Source organism: Peromyscus maniculatus, chromosome 6 (assembly GCF_049852395.1).
Source record: "Peromyscus maniculatus bairdii isolate BWxNUB_F1_BW_parent chromosome 6, HU_Pman_BW_mat_3.1, whole genome shotgun sequence".
Taxonomy (NCBI): Eukaryota; Metazoa; Chordata; class Mammalia; order Rodentia; family Cricetidae; genus Peromyscus; species Peromyscus maniculatus.
The window spans coordinates 112313311-112339010 of record NC_134857.1 but is presented as its reverse complement, the minus strand read 5'-3'; the positions used below and the strand labels follow the sequence as shown (position 1 = coordinate 112339010).

Genomic DNA, 25700 nt, shown 5'->3' with positions numbered 1-25700 from the left:
CTAGCTATTGGCTGTTAAGCTCTTTATTAGAGCAATCAGGATTTTTAGACAGGCACAGTGACACAGTTTTACAGAGTTAGACAAATGCAATAGAAAAGAATGCAACACATTTTTGCATCATTAAACAAATGTTGCACAGCAAAAAACAAATGTAACACACCTTAAACTAATATTCCACAACACTCTGCCATGAGAGGGAGCCCATGCCTGACACTGCTGGGAAGGCTAGGAACTGGAGATTGGATCGTCCAGAGACTTAAGATAAAACTAAACATGACTGGCAAAAAATAAATAAATAAATAAAAGTCAACGAAATAATTCCTAATGACACTCTGCTGTACTCGTAGACTGGAGCCTAGCATAATCATCATCAGAGAGGCTTCACCCAGCAAGTGGAATGAGGAAGGATTATAGGAGTTGGAGGAGTCAAGGACACAAGAAAATAGCCCATAGAATCAACTAACCAGAGCTAGGCTACACCAGCTAATTAGTGATAGCTCTGTTTGCTTACAGATGCCACTGGCTTTCAAAACTTAAAAGCCAAGTACCCATAGCCAAGTGCACTCAATGACCAACCAGCAAAGAAACTCCAGACCTCAATCTGCTTTGGGCACCATTTTGACAATTTTCGTGAATTTGTGCTCTTTATAACAAAAAGGATACACTCATAGTGCCACCACAGACACAACTATGCCCAAATTAGGGCAGAAGGAAGGTGGCAGTCTTAGTTCCCAGGAAACTCACTTTCCTATGAAACATTTTGATGACAGCATGAATGTACATCACTTCGTATCCCATTCAAAACCCAGGCCTCAGACTTGCTCTGTAAAAGGCCGTTAGAGCATGGGCTCCTTCTCTGTTCATTGGTAGCTGAATAAAATCTCCTGCAGCTTTCAGATCCTAAGGACCTGCAAACTTGGTAACACAGATGAATTTGTTTTCTGTGGTGATGTGGAGAGCCACTACTATTCTCATCTTATGAAAGGAATCAAAACAGATTCTCAAAAGTTGATATGAAAATAGTTATGATCTGCCGGGCGGTGGTGGCGCACGCCTTTAATCCCAGCACTGGGGAGGCAGAGCCAGGTGGAGCTCTGTGAGTTTGAGGCCAGCCTGGTCTACGGAGCGAGATCCAGGAAAGGCGCAAAGCTACACAGAGAAACCCTGTCTCGAAAAACCAAAAAAAAAAAAAAAAAAAAGTATTAGTTATGATCATTATTCCAAATCTTGTAGATGCTGTGGGCTGACTTAAAAAGGCAACAGTATAAGGAATAGAATTTTAATTTCTTCTTCCTTTTTTTTTTTTTTTTTTTTGGTTTTTGGTTTTGGTTTTTTGAGACAGGGTTTCTCTGTGTAGCCCTGGCTGTCCTAGACCTTGCTCTATAGACCAGGCCGGCCTTGAACTCACAGAGATCACCTGCCTCTGCCTCCGGAGTGCTGTAATTAAAGGCGTGAACCACCACTGCCTGGAACTTCAATTTCTTATTCAATAAACAAATCCCAAATTACATAAAGTTATATCTAAATACCAGGCTTGAAGTCATAGGAAAGATGAAACACAACTGCGGCATGTTTTCAGCTATAGATCTTAATCACATACAATTGAAAAATCAAGTGATTTTCTGATATGATTCAGAAAGATAAACCACTAGCAAGAATAAAAAACATTTCATTATTGCTCTACTTCTCAGGTGCACATAAAGCTCACAAACAGAAAACATACATGCATGTGCTCACACTAGGTGACTAGAAGAAGATGAAAAAATAAAATGATGAGGTGAGAGATTACAAGACGAAAGCGATGTGAGGAGTTGGTTTGTAAAGTTTACTCAGGGGATACTTTGAAACTTCTATGTTAAGTCCGACGTTTTTGTAGCTGCTGGACTGCTAAGGACCACAAACAAGACACACTCTTTCAATGAACAAGACACAATACAAACCCTCAAAGAGCTTGGAGAGGAATGACTCAAATGAGGAGGAAATGTCAAAAATTGGGGGGAAAGACGTTGATGTTTATCCTGAGGAAAATCGTATTTGCATTTCAAAACGCGATGAACTCCTGCTTCCATGGGAAGGAAGTTTGGAGATGAACGCAGCAGCAAGCAGCTCCACAGGCTGGTTCTACTGGTGGCTGCAGACTGGCGGGGTCACTCCCTGCACCCGATGGCCATCTACGTCCCACGGGCCCCACCGCCTACCACACAGAACACTAGGACACCGGAATACCTGCCTGATCTGGGTTGTATTAGGGGGATGTGCTCCTAAGCGCTGTAGCTGGGCCGGCCGGTGCTACTTAGTGGGCCGTGTTCTGCGTTTCGGGCGCGGCTACAAAGAGGCGGCTTAAGGAAAGTGACAGCCGGAGCCACCAGCCTCCGCCCGCCCGCGAGGGCTGCCCAGGCTCACAGCTCAGAAGCCGGCTGCGAGCGAGCGCGCGCCTGCCGGGATCCACTGACAGCGCCCAGCCGCCCCTCCCCGTCGGCCGCCGCGGGCCGGCCACTGCTCATGACGTCACGGCCCAGCGACGCAACCCCGAGGAAAGACCCCCCCCCTCAACTTCCGGCTGCCTGTCCCTCGCCCGAGCAGAGCGCCAAAGGTAGCGAGCGAGAACGAGGTGAGGGAGGCGTGGAGGGAGGAATGGAAAATGAGAGCGTAGTGTGGCACAGGAAGAGGACGAGCACAGGAAGCGGAGGGCTGGTGTGGGGTGAGTCTGTGACACTGTCAGGCATTTGTCAGGGACAGCCATGGGCCCTTCTCCCCCAGCCGCGGGCCCGGGGAGGCTGTCGCTTCCCGTACCCGGCTGAGGCTGCCCGAGAGCTGCGGTTCACTGCTTCATGTGAGTGTCACCAGAGGGTCTAGGGAAGGTGGGCAGCGATCCAGAGTTCTCTTCCCCTCTCTCACCGGGGAAAGAGAACCTGACCTTGCAAGTGCTAGTAGGCAGCGTGGCCAGACCTCCACCCGCGTGCCGCGAGCAAACAGGCAACGCTTGGCCCCTTTTGAGTCACCTAAGTTTGGGAAGTGAATACATGGCCGAGGGGAAGCATGCTGCTGGAGCAGCAGAGGATGGATTCATAAGGGTGTTTACTTCTCAGTGAGTGTGCAAAGGATTTCCAGTGTTTGTACGTGGGGAGGGGTTAAAGAGAGAAATTTACTGATTCAGCAAATGATAGAAACCCCAGTTATCACTATACTCCGGGCAACGTTTAACGTTATTAGGTAAAGATCGGTAAACAAAGTAGAAAGAAAGATCAATAAAAACGGACAAAGATTCCAGTCATTGCCTCCCAGCATAGGTTTTTATTGTTGAAGTAAAGCCCTAAAAGTAAGATATTAATATGATTGCGTGCATGCCTGACTGAGTTTCTGTGCAAAACTTGTGTGCAGGTGACCATGGAGGCTAGAAAGCATCAGATCCCCTGGAACTGGATTCCAGTGATTGTGATCCCCCAGTGTGAGTTCAGGGAACCGAACCTGGATTCCCTGCAACAGCATTAAGCGCTTTTAACTGCTGAGCTATCTCTCCAGGCCCTATATTAAATTTTAGATTATAAATACGGATCAGGAAAAGTATTAACAGTAAAGAAAGGGATATTATTTGGCATTGTAATGTGGCCAAAGAAGATGTTTCTCAACAAAGATGGCTTTCTTGGAAGGTTGTGACACAAATGATATTAACTGTGCAGATAACCGTCAGAGAGTGCCATCAGTCAGTAGACCCAGCCATTCCAAAGACTGTGAAACAGAAACTTACCAAAATATCAGAGAAGCCTGGAGGCTCAGAATTGTGAGAAGGGATCAAAGATGGAGACAGTATCAGAGCGAGCCGGCTGGTCATGGTGGTGAGGTGGGGGTGAAAGCCACTTACAAGGGTTTCAGTAGCCAAGTAATGTTATCCAACTTCTTTTTAAGAGGGTTACTCAGTAGACTGAGGGCAGACGTGGGAAAGGCAATCAGGAGGCTTTTTTTGTCTTCAAAGGAAACACAATAGTGGCTACAATATAGTTACTAAGATGTGTCCAGTCATATTCTTGGAGTACCCAGTGAACACACATAAGGGAACTATGGATGGCAGTTTGCTTTCATTACCGTAGGCTTTGGGAAACACTTTAAATGAATTGTGAATTTCAGAATGAGGAATATAAGTTAAAATTGTGGTTTTGCCATTTGATTCTTGAATCTAGACAAGACATGTGATTTCTCCAAGTCTATAAAATGAAGATGATATCTTATAAGGTAAAGACTGAATGTCAGGGTAGATGATGTCTTCCATTAAAGTAGTATCTTTTCTTACCTGCATTCTTGAATTAGAAGTGGGCAAGACAGTGTGGTTGAAAAGATAGGTTATTTTAAAACCAAATTGAAGCACCTCATTGTCATCATTTAATATCTGACTTCCTGTGTCCTCATCAGTAAAGAGAAAACGGGCTTTCTGGCAAGGAGACAAAAATCTAGAATAACTAGGAACTTTCACAGAAAACAGTTTTAGGTCTTCTGTGAGTTTTAGCACAGCTTGGTTTAAAAATTACCTGTGGGACTGATGCTAGTTGCTGCAATATAGTTTGTTTCTGAAGTATATTGCTCTCATTATATTTAATTGTAATATTTGTCTTTAAATTCTGATTTTTGATACCTTATTAAATACCAGCAGGAATTTTAAAGTGGTTCTAAAGGTACCATATCATGTTTTTGTTAGAGTACAATAACTTGGTAATTAGATTATGAAGCAACTGAGGGGATGTTTGGAAGGTAAAATTAGGGATGAAAGGAAGAAGAGAAAAAACATACTTCTGTGATTCTATGATTACTAATAATTCTGAAATACATTTTTTTCTCACATTTACGTATCTTTAATTGGAATGTATTTTAAAATCATTGACGTCTTAAGATTACTGTAGACTACCAGCTGGTGACATAGTTTTCATTGTGTCATTTATGAAAATTCATCATAAGTTAATGTTGATATTCTGTTATGTGCCATGTTAGAATGTAGCGATTAAGAATAATTTCTGAAGCCTGGTGGTGGTGGTGGTGGTGGTGGTGGTGGTGGTGGTGACGACGGCAATGACGGCGCACGCCTTTAATCCCAGCACTTGGGAAGCAGAGGCAGGTGGATCTCCGTGAGTTCGAGGCCAGCTTGGACTACAGAGTGAGTCCCAGGAAAGGCTCCAAAGCTACACAGAGAAATCCTGTCTACAAACAAACAAACAAAACAACAACACAATTTCTATTTTATGTATACTTTTAGTGATTATGATTTAGAGTTAAAATGAAGATACTGTGTATTCAGAAATACAGGAAAACTAAAATAAGTAGTAATATAAAACAAAAGTCTAGGGCTAAATTTAAACGTTTTTTAGTAAACATGCGCGTCTTTAATCCCAGCACTTGGGAGGCAGAGACAGGTGGGTCTTTGTGAGTTCAAGGCCAGCCTGGTCTACAGAGCGAGATCCAGGAAGGCGCAAAGCTACACAGAGAAACCCTGTCTCGAAAAACCAATACACACACACACACATATATGAATGAGACATATTAGAATGGCTTTTTTATATTAATTTACCTTTTTTTGTTTCTTTAAAGCCTATGTATTGTGAATCTATTGCTTTAAACTGCAGTATTCTAAGACTGAAACGGCTCTGTGGCTGCTGGCTCCGCCCATTTCAGCTTACCAACATGGCGTTTTCCGCTAGTTCTGGGAGTCATCGAGTCTCAGAAATAGTGGGTCTAAGCTTTTATTAAAGCAGGGTGTAGCCCAGAAACCTCTTTTTTTTTTTTTTTTTTTTAATACTAGTAAAGACTAAATCTACCATACAGCGTAATGTGCCGCTGGCAGACACCTCATCGCCATACTGCTGGTCAAACGCAAACGCCAGGAACCCGCCAGTGTTCAAACTCGTGTTTTTTGGCGTCTAGCTGCCCTTATGAGACATGAAGCAGGAACCTGGTTTTGGCTCTGTTTAGAATTGGTTATTAAATATTCTCAGGTTTAAGGTGGAAACTCGAGCCGTTGGGCGCCATTTGTTGCTGGAGGGCTTCTCTCCAGGTTCCCCAAGCCCCGCAGTCCCACAATCCACATATAAAATAATCACTCAGACACTTATAATACTTAAAAACTGTATGGCCGTGGCAGGCTTCTTGCTAACTGTTCTTATATCTTAAATTAACCCATTTCTATAAATCTATACCTTGCCACGTGGCTGGTGGCTTACCAGCGTCTTTACATGCTGCTTGTCCTGGCGGTGGCTGCAGTATCTTCCCCCCTTCTTCCTGTTTCCCCAATTCTCCTCTCTCCTTGTCCTGCCTATACTTCCTGTCTGGTCACTGGCCATCAGTGTTTTATTTATATAGAGTGATATCCATAGCAGGTTCCATAATTCATTAGATTGGAAAATGCTTGATAATTATGTTTGGAGAAATTACAGCATCCTCATTAAAAGAATTAGCTCCAGCATCTGACAGACTTGAGTTTCAATCCTCATTTACTAAATAACTATACTACCTGGGCAAATTAATTTTAATTCCAGTTATCTTGTATTCATAAATGATTCATGTACTTAGCAAATACTAAATATTCTACAGTTGTCACATCTTATTCCTATTATCATCTGTGAGAAATGTTGTGCATATTAGCATATTAAAAGCTCTAAACACACTAAAGAAATGTTAAAAAAAACCTTAATTTAGTTTGTGTATGTGTGCATGTATGTGCCTACATTTGTATGTACACCATTATGTGCATGCCTGAAGCCTGCAGAGGCCAGATGACCTGGAACTGGAGTTACAGGTGGTTGTGAGTTTCCCTGTGGATGCTGGGAATTAAACCTGATTTCTCTGGAAAAAAAAAAATAGAGGAGGTTTTGAACACTGTACCATTTCTCCAGCCCCAAGGAGACTTGATATTTTAAAAATTAGCCTGTAGTTTGTACTAGGGTAAGATCCTTATAGAGTAATTAACTAGTACAGTGAGCACTGGCTTGAACAGTCGAAGGTTTGAGCTTCCAGTGTTGTTAACTTGGCACCGTCTCCCTAAACTACATTTATTTTGCCCCCTTCCTTCTGCTTGTTTTCCTCCTTTGTTTGAAAGCTTGGTGACTGCTCATTTTCTCTATTGTAAACCCAGCATGAGACAAAATGGGGCATTGTAAGTGAGGTTGCGATCATGAACATGGATGGAAATTACTTTTAGAGACCTGGCAGCCAACAAATGGGGAATAATCGTGTCAACATTTGCATATGCCTTGCTTAAAGATTTTGACCTTCAGTCATTTTATTATTAGCCCTGGGTGACAAGGGTAACCGTAAACTGCCTGGTGATGATTTGTGATCCTAAGAAGACATCTATCCCAAACTCTGATCAACAGTGTTCAGGCAACAGGTGAAAAAGGGGCCCTGTGGAGGGGCAAGAAAGCAATGGAAAGGATCCTAATATCAATCAACAAAGTGAAACATAGAAAAGTTGGTCACATAGCCTGTCAAGCGTGTTTTTCACTTAGATTTGTTGACTAACCACCTTTTCTAAAGAATTGTATCTTTTCCCTCAGTGCTGCATATTGCTAGAAAACACTAACAAAAACTTAGGTATTGGTTGCTCTGACAAAACACTAACCAAAAGCAACTTGGGCATGGAACTATTTTATTTCTGCTTACCCTTTCAGGTCACAGTGAAGTCAGAGCAGGAACTTCAGGCAGGAACCTGAAGCAGAAGCCACAGAGGAATAGTGCTTCATGCAGCTCTCCTGCTCATTGAGCTGGCTTTCTTACATAGCTCAGGGCCACCTGCCCAGGGATAACACCACTTGCTCCTTTCAGGGAGTTCAGACCGCAATCTGCTGTTTTTGATGCTGTCTAGTTTCCTTTCTCCAGTAGTTTGCTTAATAAGTGAAGATCTTTTTAGTTTCCACAGACATATGGCAGTTCCTGTTTGTAGGTAAAGTATGCAAAGATTTTCAAGTGGCTTTGATGTATTGCTAAGGCCAGGACAGCTCACATAAATTAAGCTTCCTGGCTGATCTAATGTAGTGATACTTAATGGTCTGTATGACAAAGGCAAACAGACAAGGACATTGACAAACCATATCAGTCTGTAAGTTACATCTTTATTGTTTATGACCTTAACCCTTCAGAAAAACGTAAGGATGGTAACTTGAGAACTAGAAGGAAAAATAACAACACTAAGCAGCCCACTGTATTCTAGGTTTCTTGAAGGTAAAGATTATCTGGATACCTTTTTTGATGTGTTCCAAGAATTTTCCTCAGTGCCCTACATATGGTAATTCAGCCACCATTTTTCTGCCATGTGCCAAAATTCTTAATTAGTATTATTTATGCTAAACCATTTGCCCTTCATCAATGTGGTCGTGTGTGTGTGTGTGTGTGTGTGTGTGTGTGTGTGTGTGTGTGTGTGTGTGTTTTATAACGGAAAACTCAGAGGTTAAATAAATTGTTGGCGATCACTCAGCTGTTAAGTGGCAGAGGGGCAAAGACTAGGTTTTGATCTGGCCTCTGTGACTTCCTCGTCTGTTACTGTTGCCCCTCTTACGGTACATTTTTAGTATGTATGAGGAGTGACGAGAGCACACAGTATTCCTGTTCTCGAGTGCTCAGTGTTACTTGTTTGACACTAGAAGATGACGTCTACTGAGTATGTCATTTGATTGTTATGGTAATGTGGTGGTTTGTATAGGAATGGTCACCATAGACTCCTGTATTTGAATGCTTGGTCACCAGGAAGTGGCACTACTAGATGTGGCCTAGTTGGAGGAAGGGTACCACTAGGGGTGGGCTTTGAGGTTTCAAATGTCAAGGCAGGTCCAGTGTCTCGCTCTCCTTGCTGCCTGCTGATCCAGATGTAGAACTTAAATGTTTTCTTTACAAGAGTTGTCATGGCCATGGTGTCTCTTCACAGCAATAAAACTAACTAGGACAGTAGACGAAACTGGAAATGCATGAAAAGAGTGTTGTAACTCGAGAAACTGAACCCCTGAGACAGTATATCAGTTTTCCTTAGCTTCATATATCCATTTCTTTTTTATCTCTAAGATCCCAACTCTGCAAACATTTGAGAAATGACATTGTATTCTGTGTTTATTTTGCTTAAAATGGAAGAATTTAAAAGGCTGTCTTTATTTTGAATTTATGTACTTTTTTGTCCATATTTTTAATGGCTAAAATAAAGGCTTGTAGAGAACATGCGGTTTACCTTTCCATATTAAATTCCTATTTATGTATTCTGTGTTATTATCAACTTGTTTTATAACATTTTATTTTGGGTTTTGCATTGTCCCATCATATATTGTCAATTTTAGCACATTTTGGAGGTTTATTTTCTTAATGAAGAATATAAACATCTCTGAACGTTTATAATGAAGGGTTGATATTAAATGGTCATTTGACATTTTAAAGCAGTCATATATTATTTGTTGGACAGTTTTATTATAAAATCATTTAGTGAGTGTGGTTTCATTCAGTGAAAATCAGGATTATTTCTGCAATGCTTTTGTCATTTTTTAATTTTTTAACTATAAATCAGTAGTAAATCAGGTAAATAAGAATAACTTATATTGTTAATAATGCTTAATCTCAGTTTTGAGTGTATTTTTCTTAACAGCAGCCAGTTTTATACAGTGAGTTAATCTCAGAATATTCACTTACATTTATTTTACTGTACCTAAACAGAATACTTTTTCTTTTTGATTTCTTTGTAATTGTATTTGTAAATTACAAATAAATAAACTTTTTAAAATAATTGTAAAAATTCTAAATTTGTTACAATGTCATTGTTAGGTCTCAGTAGTCCATATATCTAGAAATGAGCTCCAGCTAGTCTATAGAAGGATTTCTGGCAGATTAATAAACGCCAGCATTCATTGGAAACTTGTGAAATGATCCCCATCTGCCAGAAGTAGTCGTTTTCCTCAGCCTCTTGCACACTCTCTTTCATCTCTCCTCCTGCTCTCACTGTGCTCTATTCTCTATCTTGCTAGCTCCCTGTCTCCTCTTCTTTCCTGTCCTTTCCCAACCCTGGCCATGACCAGTCAGCTTTCCCTCTACTCTGGACTCTTCCAGATACCTCTGGATATTTTCTCTCTCTCATTCGTAGTAAAGTCCTTCTCCATGATAGTGAAGCGGTCATGTGAGCAGTTTCTTTACTGTGTCCCCTTGCATATATTCATGGTATATGTACTAGCATTATTTTCTGAGTGGACACATGATTAATGTTGATGATTTTCATAAGTCTCGATATTTTTGGCTTTTAGTAGTTAGCTTTTCTTCCTCACACTTGTCCTGAGATTTTCAGTGCACATAACTCAGCAAACAGTGAAACTATCCAGTATGGAAAAGTGAGGCCTAGAGGAGGAAGGGAGTCAGGAGTTCTGTTTGCTTTAGAACACAGGTGTGTCCTCACAGCTCAGCATGTGTTATTGTGTCCTCTTCCTATAGTGTAGGCTGCTGAGCTCATTTTGGGATATTCTACAGCATATAAAGCTTTCAAGTTTTTTAGCCTTAAATCTAGTATTTATTTTCTGCACTGAAGAACAAAGTACATTTCAAAGTAGATTACTCTTCCTAATAGATGCAGGCATTAGTTTACTCAACATTTCTGCCCTGTTTTTTTTTTCTGTTTCTTTTTATATGTGTATGTATTGTGTGTGTGTGTGTGTGTGTGTGTGTGTGTGTGTGTGTGTGTGTGTGTGTGTGTTTGCGCTCGCGTGCGCGCATGAGTACTTGTGATTACTACTAGGTAAGGCTAGTGCAGAACAGTTTTCTTAGGGCATCTCCTGCCTCCTTCCAAGTCTAGAATTCCAGTTGGCTGCTGTGCCTCCTAGCTTTTACCTGGGTTCTCTTGCATGTGTGACAAGCCCTTTAGCCACTGAGCCACCTGCCCAGGCCCTGCTTGCTTGTGTTCTCCAAAGGGAACGTATTTATGGTGTTGATCAGTTAGAAGAGAAAATGTTTTTCCCTCAGTTGCTTTCTCAGTTTACTATAAAATAAAAGTGTATTCTTTCCTTCCACAGTATGTTTATTACTTTCATGTTTTATTTAGGATTTTCTGCCGATTCTGGGCAAAGATGGCAACCAATGATGCTGTTCTGAAGAGGTTAGAGCAGAAGGGTGCAGAGGCAGACCAGATCATTGACTACCTCAAGCAGCAGGTTGCTCTTCTCAAGGAGAAAGCAGGTAAGGACATTCTAATAATGACAGATTATAATGATAAATTCTAATAATGACAGTTAAATGTTTACTGTGTAAATTATAACTTGATCATTTTAATTATGGCTTTTAGATTCCTTTAATTTTTGACTATGAACATATTCTAGGGTTATGATAAATTAGAATTGATATATAGTAAATGTCATGATTTGCTTTCTGTTATGATAAAAGACCGAAGGAATTTGAATAGGAAAGGGTTTATTTCAACTTGCAGCTTATAGTCTAATATGAAGGGAAGTCGAGGCAGGAACCGAAGAAGAGGCCATGGAGGAACACTGCTTACTGGCTTGCTATCCATGACTTGCTTAATTGCTTTCTTATACAACCAGGACCACCTGTCCAGGAGAGGTGCCACCCCAGGTCAGACTCTCCCCTGTTAATCATTAGTCAAAAAAATGCCCTACCCACTTGCCTAGTACAACCTGAGAAGGCTTTTCTCAATTGAAGTTCATTTTTTTTATGACTCTTAACTTGTATAAAGTTGACAAAAAAACTAACCACAGCGGTAAATATATATTTAAAAATATATATAGTATTTTTGGACAGATAAAAGAAGAGTGTATTGTTTAGAATTAGTTGCTGTATTATTAGAGGTTAATGAAATCAAACATTAATAGTTACTTTGATGTTTTATGGGTCAAGCTGTGTTTTTCATATTTGTTCTTTGAAGTTTTTGAGAAATTGCTGCAGTGGGTACAAAAACTTCTACTAAATTTCTTAAGGATTTGATTTGATTGAATTCAGTATTCATTTCTTAGTAACCATTATTGTTGGTACTGTAATCGAAATTCCAAAATGTAGTGCTGTCACTAATTTAAATAAATACTTTTTTTCCTATGAAAAGCTAAGAATGGCTTACAGAAACCTTGTAAGGATTGTAAAACCTTGTTTTAATCCTTTCTTCCTCATGTTTCCTAGTATTTCCCTTATGATCCTTAGTATTCTTTCCATTAATAAGGTAAAGAGATTGAAGATGTTCTCTATGAAATAATAAATGTTGTAAATAGAATTTTCTTCATAAACATGGCTGTCAGTGCTCTGACGTGAGGAGACTCCATGAGCTTGGCAACTCTTATAAAGTAAACATTTAATTGGGGCTGGCTTACAGTTCAAAGGTTCGGTCCATTATCATGGCAGGGAGCAGGAGGGTGTGCTGGCAGACATGGTGCTGGAGAAAAAGCTGAGAGTTCTACATCTTGATCCACAGGCAACAAAAAGAGACTGTGTCACTCTGCATTTAGCTTGACCTTAAGTGATCTCAAAGCCCACCCCACAGTGACATAACTTCCTCCAATAAGTCCATACCTCCTAATAGTGCCACTCCCTATGAGCCAAGTATTCAAACACACGAGTCTATGGAGGCCATTCCTACTCATTGCACTCCTGGCCCCCATAGGCTTGTATTCATACCAATATGCAGAAATGCATTCAGTCCAACTTCAAAAATTCAAAGTTTCTTCTGAGATTCATGCAATCTCTTAACTGTAAACCCCTGTAAAATCAAAAAGCAGATCACCTACTTCCAACATACAATGGCACAGGATATACATTACTATTCCAAAAAGGAGCATAGTGAGGAAATACTGGATCAAAGTAAGACCAAAAACCAGCTGGGCAAACTCCAAACTCTGCATCTCCATGTATGATGTCAAAATGCTCTTCAGATCTCCAACTCCTTTCAGCTTTGTTGACTGCAACACACTTCTCTCTCTTGGGCTGGTTCCATTCTCTGTTAGCAGCTCTCCTCAGCAGGTATCCCATGGCTCTGGCATCTCCAACACCTGGTCTCCAGGGCAATCCAAGTTTCACCTTCACAGCTTCACACAATGGCCTCTCTGGCCCTCCATGCAGGCCTCAACAGCTTTCCTGAGTCATGGAGGCAAATTCCCTAACCCCTTCTATTCTTGACTCTAAAGCCAGAATCTCTTGGTTTTAACAGCCAAGTTCTGCTGCTCTCTAAGACTGGAACATGGCCTCTCATTCAATTACATCTTCATTAACTTTTGTTTCTATGGTTTCCTTTATTGCCTAAACTTGCTCTGTAGACCAAGTTGGCTTTGAATTTAGAGATTCTCCAGCCTCTGCCTTCTGAGTGCTGGGATTAAAGGTGTGTACCACCACACCCAGCTCTAAGCTTTTCTAAATTGGAAATTTAGCTAGGTGGAGTCTTGCCCTGAGGTCACCCCTTCCTTTATTCCACTTAACATCTGGCTCTTCTTTAATTAAGACTTAGCTCCATTCCACTTCTTGGTACCCTTTTGTCCTCAGTCTGTACATTGTGTATTTTTCCTTGCTCAATTTGCTCCTTTTCATTATAAATCTTCATGAGAGTGACCACTAATAACCACAAGACTATACTAGGCTGTTCTGAGATTTTCTTTGTAAATGCAATTAGTCCAAAACTCTTTACTGCAGCCTTAGGCAGACTTTAAGGACAAGGGCAAAATCAGACACATTCTTATCCAGAGTATCACAAGACTGATCTCTAGGCCACATATTAAAATTCTTCTCCTCAGAAACCTCTTGAGCCAGGCCTCCACTGTTCAATCACACTCAGCACCACTGTCTTCCATGTTCCTACTAGTATATCCCAAAGTCCCACTTAAAGCATTCAACTGCTTTTCTAATCCCAAAATCCACATTTCTCTAAGCAAAAGCATGGTCAGGCCTATCACAACAATACCCCAGTTCCTGGTCTTAGTTAAGGTTCTATTGCTGTGAAGAGATACCATGACCATGGCAACTCTTACAAAGGAAAACATTTAATTGGGGCTGGCTTACAGTTTCAGAGGTTTAGTCCATTGTCATGGGGAGAAGCCTGGGCATTCAGGCAGACACCATACATCTTGATCCACAGGCAGCAGAAGGAGATTGTCACACTAGGCCTAGCTCGCCTCAAAGACCTCAGAGCTTGCCTCCACAGTGGCACACTTTTTCTAACCACACCTACTCCAACCAAGGCTATTGTGCTATTGCCTATGGGCCAAGCATTTAAACAGAGGAGTCTCTGGGGGCCATTTCTATTCAAACAACCACAATGGCATTTCCCACTGGTGGTGGTGCACACCTTTAATCCCAGCACTCAGAAGCAGAGGCAGGTGGATCACTGAGTTTGAGGCCAGCGTGGGTCTACAAAGTGAGTTTCAGGACAGCCAAGGCTACACAGAGAAACTTTGTCTCAAAAAAAAAAAAAAGGCCATTTCCTAGATTCTTGACTAACATTTCACTTTTTCTAATTTAAATGTAAAGAACCATTCTAATTATTTACTTCTGTTGTTATTCTTTGTAGCCTAATCCTGTCATTCCTAGCTTATGTCCCACGTTGTAATAAATAACTTTGTAAAAATTTTTTAGTATTTCTTGGGCCGGGCGTTGGTGGCGCACGCCTTTAATCCCAGCACTTGGGAGGCAGAGGCAGGCGGATCTCTGTGAGTTCGAGGCCAGCCTGGGCTACCAAGTGAGTTCCAGGAAAAGGCGCAAAGCTACACAGAGAAACCCTGTCTCGAAAAACCAAAAAAAAAAAAAAAAAAAAATTAGTATTTCTTAAGACATTTTTAATAAAATGCTATCTTTAACTTAAAAATGTAAGTTATAACAACGTTATGTATAAGAGAAAAAGAATTTCTAAGTAATAGCGATAATACATATTTCAATGAAAACTATCAGGGCATTACAAGTCCTAACACAAGTGGCGAATCATGTGTTATGTGATTAACACGCATAAAATTTCCAGTGGGAGGTTAACTAATTCCAGGCAGGTATTTAGTCTGCCTTCACTCAAGCATCTCATGCCAGATGTAGGTTTTGCTTTTGTATTTGATTTCCTCTAAGAATCAAGAATATGGGCTAGGGTGATACTTGGAGGCCCATATGCTTGGGGCCTTGGGTTTGATCCCAGCACAGAAGGAAAAAATGAATGATCCTTACATCAAGCCCTCAATGATTAAGAGAGCACAATGTACATTTTGTGGTACTTGAGTCCTAAAAAATTCCAGATGTAATAAAAATGCTTTAGAATACATTATATTTGTATATGTAGTAGCTAGAGGGTCCAGACTAAAATAACTGTTTACATGGTTTACACTCATAAATATATAATTGCGTTCTAGAAAGTCTGGCTGAATATCTCAAATGCTTAGCTCCTGCCTAATAAATTCCAGAAATAGCTTCCAATATTGCAGCAACCCAAAATAATCCCACCTAGAGGATAGTTCCACTTCTGCTAAGAATTATTACTTGGTGTTATATTTTTTATTAGGTCTTAGACCTAATAAGCATCCTTATAGAAGATAGTGAAATGATTTTTCTGGGGACTGGGGAGATATCACAGTTGGTACATTTTTTGCTGCTCAAGCATGAGAATTTGAGTTCTGTCCCCAAAACCCCTGTCACAAATCTAGGTGCAGGAATCATTTCCTATAATCCTAATGCTGGAAGGATAGAAGGATCCCTGGGGCCTGCTGGCTGGACAACCAGTCTAGCTGAATGAACAATTTCCAGGTTCAATGAAAGACCCTGTCTGAAAAAATAAGGAAGAGAATAAGTGAGGAATATATTTGTTCCCTTGCATCTCTGGATTCCACATGCATATTTATGGTGCATGCACACTTGCAGACACACACACACACACTGCAGGTAACCTTTTCTGTCCAACTCTTTTATTTTATAGATTTTTTTTCTCAAACTGACTGTGGATCAGATATATGCATGGGGGAGGAAGTACACTAAATGTATAGATTGAGTTCCTTGTTTTTAATCTGTAAATCATAATTTACATTATTTATGTTCTGTGGGAGTCTTACACCCAATGTCCCAAGGACTACTAAGAAATTGTCAATAATATTAATAAATAGTAAACTGTCATAAAGCAACTGGCCAAATATTTGTTCCTATTGTTATCACAACTATAATTATATTTATTATGCTCTTTTCAAATGATATTCAAACAAAACATTTGAAAGTACTTTTTAACTGAATTTTCTTGATTCTAGTTTTGCAGGCGACTCTGAGAGAAGAAAAGAAACTTCGAGTTGAAAATGCTAAACTGAAGAAAGAAATAGAAGAACTGAAGCAAGAGCTGATTCAGGCAGAAATCCAAAATGGAGGTGAGTGCAGACATGCTAGGAGGCTTGATTTCCGAGGATTGTGTGATTTATTCTTTAAGTTTCCTTCTTATCCTCATGTCACTCCCACTGTCCATTTTCCCTCCTCTACAAGAAAACAGCATGTAGACTTAGAAAAGATGGTTGACCTCATCTGAGGTCAGAGAGGGGGTAAGGCTGGTATTCAGAACCCATGCTTTTCATGTGCTGTGTGCTTGATTTGACCAGCACTGTCATTGCTGCTGAATACTTACTAAAGAAATAGCCACAGTAATTAAGTAGTTATTGAACTTTTTCAAGAGCATTTGTGTTAAATTACATACTTTTTATATACTTAGAAAACATCTGTCGCCAGCTGTGCTCAGTCTGTAACCCCAGGACTCAGAGGCTAGAGCAGGATGATTACTATAAATTTGAGACCATCCTGGGCCATATGATTTCCAGCCCAGCCTGGGCTTCAGATAAATCCTATCTCAAAAAGTAAAAGAAAAAAAATTGTTCTCAAAATATCTTTATTTTATAAGCCAAGACAATAAAACTTAGAGATACAAAGTTACTTGCCTCAAAAAAAAATTTTTTTTCAAAGCACTTGTCTTACTCATGTCATCAAATAATAAAGTTTTATTGACCTGATTTAAAAGCTGCTTCCGTTTTCTTGTGTGTGTGTGTGTGTGTGTGTGTGTGTGTGTGTGTGTGTGTGTGTGTGTGTGTGTTTTGGATTTGGGGCGTTAGGGGACATTCTATGTATGCATGTTAGCACTACATTTTTCACATGCATGTGGAAGCCTGAGGTTGGTGTTGGGAGTGGCCTTTGAAGGCTTTTATATGTCAGGAAATTTTGAGACTGGTAGATATGTTCTCTAGCAGATTTGGAATGCAGCTGAAGAATTGAGAATACAGCTACAGAATTAAACGTAAAGCTTTTATCAATAAAACTGCTTTTCGTTTCTCTCAATGCTAAAAAGCTACTCTAACCCACTTTATAGCCCCTTGTGAGATACATTTTTCCATCTTTTCTGGTGATACGTATTTTATTTTTAATATGTTAAAGTACAATATAAATAGTTGCCTTTTTTCAGAGAGAGATTGCTGAGGCTGGAAGATGTCTGATGCATAATGCTAGAGTTATGGGCAGTAGTGAGCTGCCTGTAATGGGAATAAGGAACAGAACTCCAGTCCTGTGAAGGCCACAAGTGCTCTTAACTGTTGAGCTGTCTCTCTAGCCCTGTCTATACACAGTTGTCTTTTTTTTAAACATAGGAATATATAGACAGATAATGTTGTAGCTCTATTCACTGCCAATGGGCCAGATTGTTAACTTATTCATGGCTCAGATTTATCATTTTGTAAAATAATAACATGCAATAAAACAGAATCTACTTAGGAAATTTAGGAGAATCTCAGGAGCTTTGAATAGTATTTAATACATAGTATGTTCATGATTTATGTTAGGTGTTGATGTTATCTACACCCTTCTTTAGTTACTTAATGAATAAATGGAAATGAAAATTTTTGTGGCCTTAGTAATTGTTAAAGTATACTTAATTTTTGATACCCTTTCTATAGCCTCAAATAATGGATACTTGATAGCCATATGTATTAGATTTTTCTCTTAAAAAGGGTTCACATTTAGGATTTACAAACCTATTGTTCCACTTTGTTTATGAGTTTAACATGAGTGACACTCTCTTCATTTTCCATGTGTCAGTGAAGCAAATTCCAGTCCCATCTGATACTCCCCTGCAAGCTAACGCTGCAGTTTCTGAAAATGTGAAGCTCTCTACATCGGTGTCAACCACCTCTTCGAGTATAAAAGAGCAGATTAAAGGAGGGGGAGGAGAAGAAAAGAAAGTAAAAGAGAAAACTGAAAAGAAAGGAACTTTTCTTTGTTAGTCTTGTTTGACCTTTGACTGTTTAATCAGACAATATTAATATTTATGATGCTAATAATGGTATCAAAAAGGAAGTCCAAACTTTTAGGAGCTAAGATAAAACTAAGAACAGTCTATCATTAGGATATAGAAATGGAATCCTGAAGAATATGTGAAAACTGATGACATTGAGAAGGTAAAATTGAGTTATGTTATGCAGAGGGATCACCATAAATAAAAACATGAAAAGATAAGATGTATGACTAAACTTGGATGTGTAGTTGGAGCATTGTTCCAAAGAAGTCAGAGGTCAAAGTTGGCTTACAGTCATCTAGGCAAAATGGACAGTGACATCCAGTGAAAGCAGAACATCTGAACTGAGGCATGGGGATGTTGAGGAACTGATAAAATACAACATGGCAAAGAAGTCTCACAGTCTGCTGAGGCAGCCACACTAAATACTGCAGTCAGCCCTACCTGTCCATTTCCTTCAGTCTTCATATGTAGTTAACCAGCGAATTCTTCAGTTCCTGTCACTAAGTGCTCTTGATTTGTGAGATGCCACATTATTCAAGTTCTTAAAGTTCTGTGGTGGTATTGTGTTGCCCAAAATATTGTGCACCCTAATAAACTTGTCTGGGGTCAGAGTCAGAAGAGCCACTAGATACAAAGGCTAGAAAATGGTGGCACTCACACCTTTAATCCTAGCATTCCAGAGGTAGAAATCCCTCTGGATCTCTGTGAGTTCAAGGCCACATTGGAAACAGCCAGGCATGGTGACACATGCCTTTAATCCCAAGAAGTGAGCCTTTAATCCCAGTGAGTGATGGCAAAAATGGAAAGATATATAAGGCTTGAAGACTAGAAACTAGAAGCATTTGGCTGGTTAAGCTTTCAGGCTTCTAGCAGCAGTTCAGCTGAGATTCATTCTGGATGAAGACTCAGGCTTCTAGTCTGAGGAAACAGGACCAGCTGAGGAACTGGCGAGGTGAGGTGGCTGTGGCCTGTTCTGTCTCTCTGATCTTCCAGCATTCACCCCAATAACTGGCCTTAGGCTTGATTTTATTAATAAGACCTTCTAAGATTCATGCTACAAGGTTCCTTCTTTCACCCTACCATGTTACTGAAGCAGCTTTTCTAGTAAACATCTGACTTCATTAGATTTGTCTGTAAATCTGCTTTTATAATCCATTCTTATATATGCCTCCCATTGTACTTACACTTATTTACAATTTTTTGGAAAATACAGAACGTTTAAGGGCTTTATGAACTGGCATAAAGCATTTGAGCATCCAGTACTTGCCATTTCCTTTTGTAAATATCAGACCTTGTAAGGGCCAGTGAAAGCCAGTCAGCACAGAGACACACAATAATCCTATGGTTTGATCTTAAGATTTTGTCTAATCATTATTCTGTTCTCTAAGTGTTAATCTGTTGCTATGACTAACCAACTTCTGTGGAGCGCTCCTCGGCCAGCGAGGAAGAACGACCACCACGCGAGGATTCTTCTCAGATCACACTTAATTGGAGCGCTTCTTTGAATGGCGGCTCCCTACAAACTTCTAGTCAGTAGAGGACAAGAACACAAAACTGTGTTCAGAACACTTCTGTCCAGTGAATCTTTCTGTGATGGCAGTGATCCTCCTTTCCTGTGCCATGCAGGTTTATTTTTCATGCCTCTGAATTCCTTGTCTATCTAATGTTAACGCATGCTTGTTATGCAATAGTACCCCTTTATCCAAAGGTTGGCGTAGAAATTTGGCACCATAAGAGATTAACAGTGGTGATGATGATAATCATAAAATAGAAGGATCAAAATAATGTGCTGATTTTTGTTTTGTTTTGTTTTTAGAGAAATAGCTAAAGTTGTGTGGGTTTTATGACTTGAATATCCTTTGTGATAAAAAAAAAATGAATGATCTTTTTTTTTTTTCCCTGAACTTTTCAGCACTGGTACCAGAGCCTTCTCTTGGTGTCTTCTGTTTGTCTGTCTGATTTCTGATGCTTACACATTCTCAATCCTTAGGGGAGAAGAAAGAGAAGAAGCAGCAGTCAGCAGCAGCAAGTGCTGACTCTAAGCCAGTAGATGTTTCACGTCTGGATCTTCGCATTGGTTGTATTATTACTGCCAAAAAGCATCCCGATGCCGATTCATTGTATGTAGAAGAAGTAGATGTGGGAGAAGCAGCCCCAAGGACAGTCGTCAGTGGACTGGTGAATCATGTTCCTCTAGAACAGGTGATCTGTCCAACTCAAATGACTGCCACTTACATGTGTCATCTCAAGTGAGATACTCATATCTATTGCTTTAAATGATGAGTGTATGAATTTCAAAATGATTGGTTGGGAGCGAGAGCAATGGCTCAGGGATATTAGGAGCACTTACTGATCTTGGAGAGGACCAGAGTTAGGTTTCCAGCGCTCTCATGACAGCTCACAGTCTGTAACTCCATTTCCAGGCTATCCTGCATCCTCCTCTGACTTTCACACCCACCAGGTACTCATCATGCACATACAGACATGCAGCAAAACACTCATAAAAATAAATAAATGTAAAAAAAGATGAATTCAGGTAAATTTAAAAAAAAAAAAGGTATATGAAACCACTCCAGACTTAAAGGCCTGAAAGGTAAAATAAATTCAGTAGGACAGAAACAAAGCATCATTTTCCCCCTGTGTGTTCTTGTGTTAATGTATGTGAGTACGATGTTCTTAGAATGAGTGTGGAGGTCAGAGGACTATCTTGGTGTGAGCCTTTGCCTTCCACCTTTTTTGAGATAGATTCTCTTGTTTGCCACTGCATACATGTGGAAGGATGATGCCAAAACATTTTAGTTATCTTTCATAGTATTTAAAATAATTATGTGGAATTTGCTATGAAAATATGGATATCTTAATTATTAGAACTAGGAGCTGAGTTTTTCCAGCATTCACTGCTTTCTCGAGGCAGAATTGACAACAATTCTTAGCATATACTCTACAAAGCAGTTACTGAGTGTATAGCTTCAACCTTGGTGTAATTGAGGTGGAGGGTCAGAGCTGAGTGCAAGGTCAGCTGTAGCTGGGTCATTTACTTTAGTTGTAATGCTGACCTAAACAATGTGCATGCTTGTTGTAATTTGATCCTGTGAGAACTCCTGAGTTCCATGTTTTTTGGCTAGTTTTTTCAAAGAAATGGAGGACCAACTTTATACATTTCCAATTGGTTGTAGCTGAAATTTTACATTGAGCTGGTTTGCTCAGTTATTTATTATTTAAATAAATATTTAATTGGAAAAAGTTCCACTGGTATGGAAAGATGGCCTGGTGGTTAAGAACACTGGTTCTTTTTGCAGAGGACCTAGGTTCTCTTCCCAGTGCCCCCATGAAGACACATGACCATCTACAACTCCAGTTCCCAGGGATTTGACACCCCTCTGGCCTCCACAGATACCAGGCACAGAAGTGCTTGTAGGTAAAACACTTATGTATACATTTGGAAAAATCCAAAATACCTACATATATTTGAAAAACAAGGTTTCTGCTGTTGTGCTCATGACTTGCCAGTTTGAGTGATTTTCTTTTCATGTTTATGCAAGATATCAGACTTCATAGCTAAAAATATTTTATATACATAGAGACACAGTTACATCCACAAAGGTAGCACATTTGATAAGTAGAGCATCGGTGTACCTGGAGTATTCTAAATGTGGTTATTCTAAATCTCTACATATCTTTAGTCATTTCTTTTGTTCTGCACAGATGCAAAATCGAATGGTGATTTTACTTTGTAATCTGAAGCCTGCAAAAATGCGAGGAGTGCTGTCTCAAGCAATGGTGATGTGTGCGAGTTCACCAGAGAAAGTGGAAATTCTGGCCCCTCCCAGTGGGTCTGTTCCTGGAGACAGAGTTACTTTTGATGCTTTCCCTGGTAAGTATTAATAATTATTTAAATAGTTTGGGAATCAGTTTCTACAGTGTTGTTTATAAAGCTTAGAGGTTTATATGTGTCCTATGTGTGTATCAGAGGTTTTTCCTGAAATTTGCTTAAAATAGAGTGAGCTGTATAACATAACTATCTTGCTGTCCATAAAGTCACACATGTACATGAAATACTACAGAGTATTTTCTCTTATAATGTAGCCTAGAATAATTTCAGAATGATTAGTCCTCCTACAGTAGATATAACCATTTCCAAGTGGTGATTTTTTGGCATATGTTAAGCAAGTTCAAAGGATTGGCTGTCATTAGTTTGAAGAATTTGTATTGTTGACATCATCTGTTTTTTTGGTACCTCTAACAAAAAAGGAAAAGAAGGTTAGGAAAATACTGTCTAGGAGAAGGACATAGCATAAAAATGAGGATAGATTTCTCTGTAAGATACAGTTTAAGACACTTGAAATAGGTTTCCTTTTCTTATATTTTAGTGTGTGTGTGCACACATATGCAAGTGCAAGTATATATGCACACATAACATAGGTGTGCACGTGGACATCAAAAAACTATTGGTAATCAATTCTCCTTCCACCGTGTGACTCCTGAGAATCAAGCTCAGGTTGCTAAGTGTGCGTTTTACCTGATGAACCATCAAGACAGCCCAAGGTTTACTTTTACTCTTATTTCCAGCTAGCCTTGTAACCTATTGACTAGTGCATTATTGAGAGACATTTTGGTAAAACAGAAAATTAACACTGAAATCAAGACTTTTTCAGTTGTCAGGGTCCAGTGTTCATAATGTAAAATTTTGTTTTTGTTTTGCATTTTTGTGGTATGAAAATTTTCAAAGGATAAGCATACCGAGATACTCAGGTTTGGTTCTAGACCATACCATAGGATGAATATCTGTCTCCATGAACATTTTGGTTTTCCAGTAAGTATAAAAGTTATGTTTGGGGGCCAGGATTTTATGTTGTGGTTGCACAGTATTTTAATCCCAGCACTTGGGAGACAGAGACAGCAGATCTCTGAGTTCAAGGCCAGCCTGATCTACACAGAATAGTGAGACATTACAGTTTGTAGATCTAAGGAGAACACAATTGCTCTTCGTGGTTAGCTTTCCTCTGACGCTGTGGTGTCATTACCATCATCTGATCTGAAAGGAGAGAGATCCCTCTTTGACTCCAGTCATTTTTTTCAGTTACGCTTTCATTGTATGTTCTTCTAGAGCTGTCTCATTCATTGAACTATTCTTGTATTTCAGAAAAATGTGTTATATGTGTAGGCAGAGTTTTACTTTAGTTTTGTTTTCTCTTAATTTTTTTAGTCACTGAAGAGCTAAAAAAGGACAGACACCAGAGCCAAAAAAAATTCTACCATTTTGTTATTTGTATGCATATGAAATATGTATGGAGAGAGAGAACAGAGAATAAAGTATTTCGAGTAATAAGATAGTCTGCTTCCCTATCAGTAAGTAGAAGAGTTCTTTGGTCTGTTACTTATCTTTAAACTGAGACCAGAGATACTTCACTCCTTATTTGCCTTCTGTTGATTATAAAACACACATTGTCACTTATTGCAAAGAGAGGGATTAGGAGTGGTATCTGCATATTCCAGGGCCATTTATTTCTTTTGTAAGCCACGGTGTGCCATATCAGGAGGCCTGGTGCTGTTCCGGGGTAGTAGGCTGTGGTGTCGTATTCTGCCTGTGCCTGCTGCTGGTGTGACTGCAGTTTATCTTCTCTCTCCTTCAGTTTCTCCATGTGTCATATCAGAACCAAGATTGTTGTATATATTTCAGGCAACAGCATGTGCTCCTAGTGTTTAGAAAGTGCTCCTCCTGTATTGTTACTGCTCCTCATATATTGCCCCTGCCACATGTAAAAGTCCAACACATCTGAATGGGCTCCTGTCTTCCCAGATTTTCTTTACATGCTGAAATGAATAGCTTACAATTTTCTTTGAGTAATTTGGGGCTGGGGATTTAGCCTAAATGGTAGCATGCTTGCCTAGCAGTCATAAAGCCTTGGGTTTATTCCCTAGCACTTCAGTAATAACACTAATGATGATAATTTGGGAAACAAATGATTAACCTATATTATCTGCAGAAATACTTGAAATATGTGTTTAGCGCTCCTAAGGAAATGACAATAACCATTTTATTTTACCAATCAAGAGCATACACTGCAGTGTGAAAATAAGATGAAATGTGAGGATTCTGGTTGAAGCTTAGGATCAAATGCTGTCTGAACGCTCGAGAAGCCTGCTTATCCAGAGTGTCTGAGAGTGTCTGGGTGTTGCTTATGGAACGTCCTGCTTTCTCTCTGAACAGGAGAGCCTGACAAGGAGCTGAACCCTAAGAAGAAGATCTGGGAGCAGATCCAACCTGACCTGCACACTAATGCTGAGTGTGTGGCCACATACAAAGGGGTTCCCTTTGAGGTGAAGGGGAAGGGAATTTGCAGGGCCCAAACCATGGCCAATAGCGGAATTAAATAAGTGCTCTGTTCCTGAAAGACATTGGTGACACCTTAATAACAATAAAGAGGAGTATATTTGTCATTTACCCATAAAATATGAGTTGCTCATTTTTTGTGAACTTTTTTTTCTTCAAATCTTGCTTTAAGTCTGTTTTCTCCGATATTTTGTCACAGCAGCAGAAAACTGATTACCCAGAACTAGGATCATACTATGATTATGTCTGACCATGAGGTTTAACTGGTTTGTCCAAGAGTTAAAATATGTGGTTATGCCACTTAGAGAAAGCCTGAAATGAAGAAGGGAGAAGGAAGGAAGGTGGTCCTGCTGGGCCTCATGACCATACCCAGAATGCAGGCGGTAGAGACCGCTAACCAAGCTTCAGACAGGAACAAGGGTTGTCCGTGGTGGGCCATTCCTCATGTATTACTCAAAGAATTCGTTTTCATTCTGTTCAGGCCCTGAGATTCTGTGTGAAGCTGAGATTAAAGGTGACAGACTGATACAGAGAAATGTTGAGGTCAGCACAGCATTCTGGATGCAGCCTGGGGACAGCTGGCTGTGTTTGGCTAGATTACAGCAAAAATCATAACAGTGCTCAACTGCTAAAAGTAGGAAGATTGGAGTGATTGTCAGGTTGACCAGAAAAGAAATTTGGGGCCATGGAAGGTATGGTTACTGAAGAGATTCAGGCCATTCAAGGATGCTGAGAAGTAGGAAAGGTTCCGTGAGGGCATGCCGGAGCTGCTCAGACCCCAGCCACGGCAACTGGAGGATGGAAAGCAGTAACTCTTTAGAAGGCAGTTGGAGAAGAGAGCCTCCGGGTGCCTTGCTGTCCAGAACGACCTAGGCCAGCAATTCTCAACCTGTGGGCCATGGCCCCTTTGGGTCAAATACCAGATTTTTTTTTTATATTATGATTCATAACAGAAGCAAAATCATAGTTATGAAGTGGCAATGAAATATAGTTGGGGGTCACCACAACATGAGGGACTGTATTAAAGGGTCACAGCGTTAGGAAGGGTGAGAACCACCGGTCTAGGCAGTTGTTTTCCCCCAGAATTTTTTACCCTCTTGAGCTGTCAAAGTACTTTGAGGTCATTGCAGCCATGCAAGAGGTCCCAGCAGA

General features: G+C 40.0%; 2 protein-coding genes across 8 annotated transcripts in view; one reads left to right on the top strand and one right to left on the bottom strand.

Moving 5' to 3' along the window:
• Tbck (TBC1 domain containing kinase) overlaps nucleotides 1-2520 on the bottom strand; it is a 166016-nt gene extending 163496 nt beyond the window's left edge. The window contains exon 1 of one of the 4 annotated variants that reach the window (XM_042279946.2): nucleotides 2231-2520. The gene's annotated coding sequence lies outside the window, so the exon portion shown is untranslated. Of the gene's footprint in view, nucleotides 1-1940 lie in introns of all 4 variants that reach the window. The other 3 variants (XM_042279947.2, XM_076575001.1, XM_006970359.4) reach the window with 3 other exon arrangements.
• Aimp1 (aminoacyl tRNA synthetase complex interacting multifunctional protein 1) lies at nucleotides 2489-24668 on the top strand. 4 transcript variants are annotated; one of them, XM_076575003.1, is made up of 7 exons: nucleotides 2489-2611; nucleotides 11039-11172; nucleotides 16197-16310; nucleotides 18016-18184; nucleotides 20206-20416; nucleotides 21920-22088; nucleotides 24426-24668. In XM_076575003.1, the coding sequence occupies exons 2-7, from the start codon at nucleotides 11064-11066 to the stop codon at nucleotides 24590-24592; spliced, it is 939 nt and encodes a 312-aa protein (XP_076431118.1). In that variant the 5' UTR covers nucleotides 2489-2611; nucleotides 11039-11063; the 3' UTR covers nucleotides 24593-24668. The 4 variants fall into 4 exon arrangements, with proteins under 4 accessions (XP_076431118.1, XP_076431119.1, XP_076431117.1 ...); XM_076575004.1 differs by lacking the exon at nucleotides 2489-2611 and adding an exon at nucleotides 2679-2701; XM_076575002.1 differs by lacking the exon at nucleotides 2489-2611 and adding an exon at nucleotides 2696-2833.
• Nucleotides 24669-25700: the final 1032 nt, after the last annotated feature.

Bases quoted from the DNA above. Each gene is read 5' to 3' on its own strand.
- Aimp1 (XM_076575002.1), top strand. The intron at 16,311-18,015 runs GTGAGTGCAGAC...TCCATGTGTCAG, and splicing joins GGCAGAAATCCAAAATGGAG to TGAAGCAAATTCCAGTCCCA. The intron at 20,417-21,919 runs GTGATCTGTCCA...TGTTCTGCACAG, and splicing joins ATCATGTTCCTCTAGAACAG to ATGCAAAATCGAATGGTGAT.